The sequence below is a fragment of the Vulpes lagopus genome, chromosome 2 (assembly GCF_018345385.1).
Source record: "Vulpes lagopus strain Blue_001 chromosome 2, ASM1834538v1, whole genome shotgun sequence".
NCBI lineage: Eukaryota > Metazoa > Chordata > Mammalia > Carnivora > Canidae > Vulpes > Vulpes lagopus.
The window spans coordinates 16,329,709-16,332,843 of record NC_054825.1 but is presented as its reverse complement, the minus strand read 5'-3'; the positions used below and the strand labels follow the sequence as shown (position 1 = coordinate 16,332,843).

Genomic DNA, 3,135 nt, shown 5'->3' with positions numbered 1-3,135 from the left:
CATTAGCTGGGGGGGCTGAGGGGTGTGTGATTTTCCCACCGGTCCTCAGCGTTAGCTGTCAGATGCACAAGCCTTCGCTTCCTTTCTGCTTCTGCCGCACTGGAACAGAAGCTGCTTGCAAGAGCGCCCAGGGAGCGATCTCGGCGGAGGCGCGGTTTGCTCCTGCAGGGCGCTCTGCTGCGAAGTTTCCTCTCAGCACCAGCACCCGCCGCCGATCCCCCCCGAGCGGGCAGGACGCGGGCCGGCTGGGTCCCCTCCGGACCGGGGAAGGGTTTCACGCGCACTCTGCAAGGCTGCGGATCCGAGACACCGCCTGGCAGCCCCACTGCTCCGGCCGCAGCGGACGGACGGACGGTCCGGGGCGCTCGGGCGCCGGGAGGACCGCGGGTCCCCTTCCCGCCCAGGGGAGCGCGCGCTCTGCTCCGCGGGGAGCCGGGGCCCCCGAGGTAGAGGATGCCAGAGGGGGGAGGGGCGCGGGGGAGAGCGGGAGCTGCGGGGGCGGCGGGAACGCGGGCGGGGGACGGGGGCGCAGGGCCCTGGCCCCCCGCGGGCGCTGCAAGGGGCGCGCTCGGGACGGCGGCGGGCGCGGGGGCGGCGCTCGTGCGCGATCTGCCCCGGACACCCCCGGGCGGCTGAACGGCGGGTGGGAGGGGGTGGGGGGTGGGGGGTGCGGGGAGTTCGGATGCGGGGGGTGGGGGGGGTGAACCAGAGAGGGGCGTGCCTTTGCCCGGATTGGCTGCAGGAGCCTGACGCGAGGTCCCGGGGGCTGGCTCGGGGGAGTGGGAGCGGGGTGGGGTGGGTGCCGGGTGCCGGGGCCGCGGGCTCGGCGCGCTCAGAAACATGCTGAGGTCCCGGCGGCTGTTGCAGCAGCGGCAGCGGCTCCGGCAGCGGCTCCAGCAGCGGCTCCAGCAGCGGCTCCCGCAGCGGCTCCAGCGGCAGCAGCAGCGGCGGCGGCGGCGGCGGCAGCGCACGGCTCCCGCGGGGAAGGCGCCCGGCGCCCATGCCTCCGGCCCCGCGCGGCGGCTGCCCTGACCCGGCCGCGACCTCCGCGCCCCACGTCCCCCGGCGTGGTCCCCGGCCACGGCCCGGGCCCCAGCCCGCCACCCGCCCCGCCCCCGGCCTCCGCAGCTCGGCATGGGCGCGGGGGCGCTCGCCCTGGGCGCCGCCGAGCCCTGCAACCTGTCGTCGGCCGCGCCGCTCCCCGACGGCGCGGGCGCGGCCACGGCGGCGAGGCTGCTGGTGCCCGCGTCGCCGTCCGCCTCGCCGCTGGCCCCGACCAGCGAGGGCCCCGCGCCGCTGTCGCAGCAGTGGACGGCGGGCATCGGCCTGCTGATGGCGCTCATCGTGCTGCTCATCGTGGCGGGCAACGTGCTGGTGATCGCGGCCATCGCCAAGACGCCGCGGCTGCAGACGCTCACCAACCTGTTCATCATGTCCCTGGCCAGCGCCGACCTCGTCATGGGGCTGCTGGTGGTGCCCTTCGGGGCCACGATCGTCATGCGGGGCCGCTGGGAGTACGGCTCCTTCCTGTGCGAGCTCTGGACCTCGGTGGACGTGCTGTGCGTGACGGCCAGCATCGAGACCCTGTGTGTCATCGCGCTGGACCGCTACCTGGCCATCACCGCGCCCTTCCGCTACCGGAGCCTGCTCACGCGCGCGCGCGCGCGGGCCCTCGTGTGCACCGTGTGGGCCATCTCGGCGCTCGTGTCCTTCCTGCCCATCCTCATGCACTGGTGGCGGGCCGGGGGCGACGAGGCGCGCCGCTGCTACAACGACCCCAAGTGCTGCGACTTCGTCACCAACCGGGCCTACGCCATCGCCTCGTCCGTCGTCTCCTTCTACGTGCCCCTGTGCATCATGGCCTTCGTGTACCTGCGGGTGTTCCGCGAGGCGCAGAAGCAGGTGAAGAAGATCGACAGCTGCGAGCGCCGCTTCCTGGGCGGCCCCGCGCGGCCCGCCGCGCCCCCGCCCGCGCCCGCGCCCCCGCCCGCGCCCGCGCCCGCGCCCGCGCCCGCGCCCGCGCCCGGCCCCCCGCGCCCCGCCGCCGCCGCCCCGCTGGCCAACGGGCGCGTCGGCAGGCGGCGGCCCTCGCGCCTCGTGGCGCTGCGCGAGCAGAAGGCGCTCAAGACGCTGGGCATCATCATGGGCGTGTTCACGCTGTGCTGGCTGCCCTTCTTCCTGGCCAACGTGGTCAAGGCCTTCCACCGCGACCTGGTGCCCGACCGCCTCTTCGTCTTCTTCAACTGGCTGGGCTACGCCAACTCGGCCTTCAACCCCATCATCTACTGCCGCAGCCCCGACTTCCGCAGGGCCTTCCAGCGCCTGCTGTGCTGCGCGCGCCGCGCCGCCCGCGCAGGCCACGGGGCCGCCGGGGACCCCCCGCGGGCGCGCCCGCCGCCGTCCCCCGGGGCCGCCTCGGACGACGACGACGACGACGACGACGAGGACGACGCCGGGGCCGGGGCCGCGCCGCCCGCGCGCCTGCTGGAGCCCTGGGCCGGCTGCAACGGCGGGGCGGCGGCCGACAGCGACTCCAGCCTGGACGGCGCGGGCCGCCGCGCGGGCGCCTCCTCGGAATCCCGGGTGTAGACGCGCGCCCCGCCCCGCCCCGCCCCGCGCGCCCCGCCCGCCCCGCCCCGCCCCGCGCGCCCCGCGCGCCCCCCGGGGGACGCAGCGGTGGTTACTCCAGACCCAGAGCAGGTGAACTCCAGGCCCGCGACCCCCGTCTCACTCCTCCGGGGCAGACGCGCAAAAGCCACGGACCGTTGCGCACGCGGGACAGCGGCTCGCACGTCCGTCTTGGGTTCCCTTTTTCTTTCTTTCCTTCCTTCTCTTCCTCCCCGCCCCCCGTGTGTGTGTGTGCTTCGGCCTTTTCTTTGGCGTGTGCGTGTGATGCATCTTCGGTTTCTGGAGTTGTCTTGATTCCCCACCCCCGCTCCACCCCCGCCACCTCCAGGTGGTTTGTGACACTTGCTTCCAGGACTGGGTAGCAGCGGGAGGGAGAAGCATCGAGGTCTATGGGCTTGGCTTCCCGTCCCGTTCAGGGGCGCAGGAGCCAGCAGTCGGACACACAGGAGGGAATGACAGCGGCTAGGACGGATTTCCTTTGCTTTCCAGAGAAATTTCATTTTTAAC

At 74.4% G+C, this 3,135-nt stretch overlaps 1 protein-coding gene across 1 annotated transcript; it reads left to right on the top strand.

The window, feature by feature from the left end:
- The first annotated feature begins 992 nt into the window (after window positions 1–992).
- Window positions 993–2,721, top strand: ADRB1 (adrenoceptor beta 1). Its single transcript, XM_041743347.1, has one exon. It carries the CDS (start codon window positions 1,135–1,137, stop codon window positions 2,587–2,589), a length of 1,455 nt encoding a protein of 484 aa, XP_041599281.1. The 5' UTR covers window positions 993–1,134; the 3' UTR covers window positions 2,590–2,721.
- The last annotated feature ends 414 nt before the right edge of the window (window positions 2,722–3,135 follow it).

Coding starts and splice junctions, on each gene's coding strand:
- ADRB1 (XM_041743347.1), top strand. CDS start 1,135: ATGGGCGCGGGGGCGCTCGCCCTGGGCGCCGCCGAGCCCTGCAACCTG.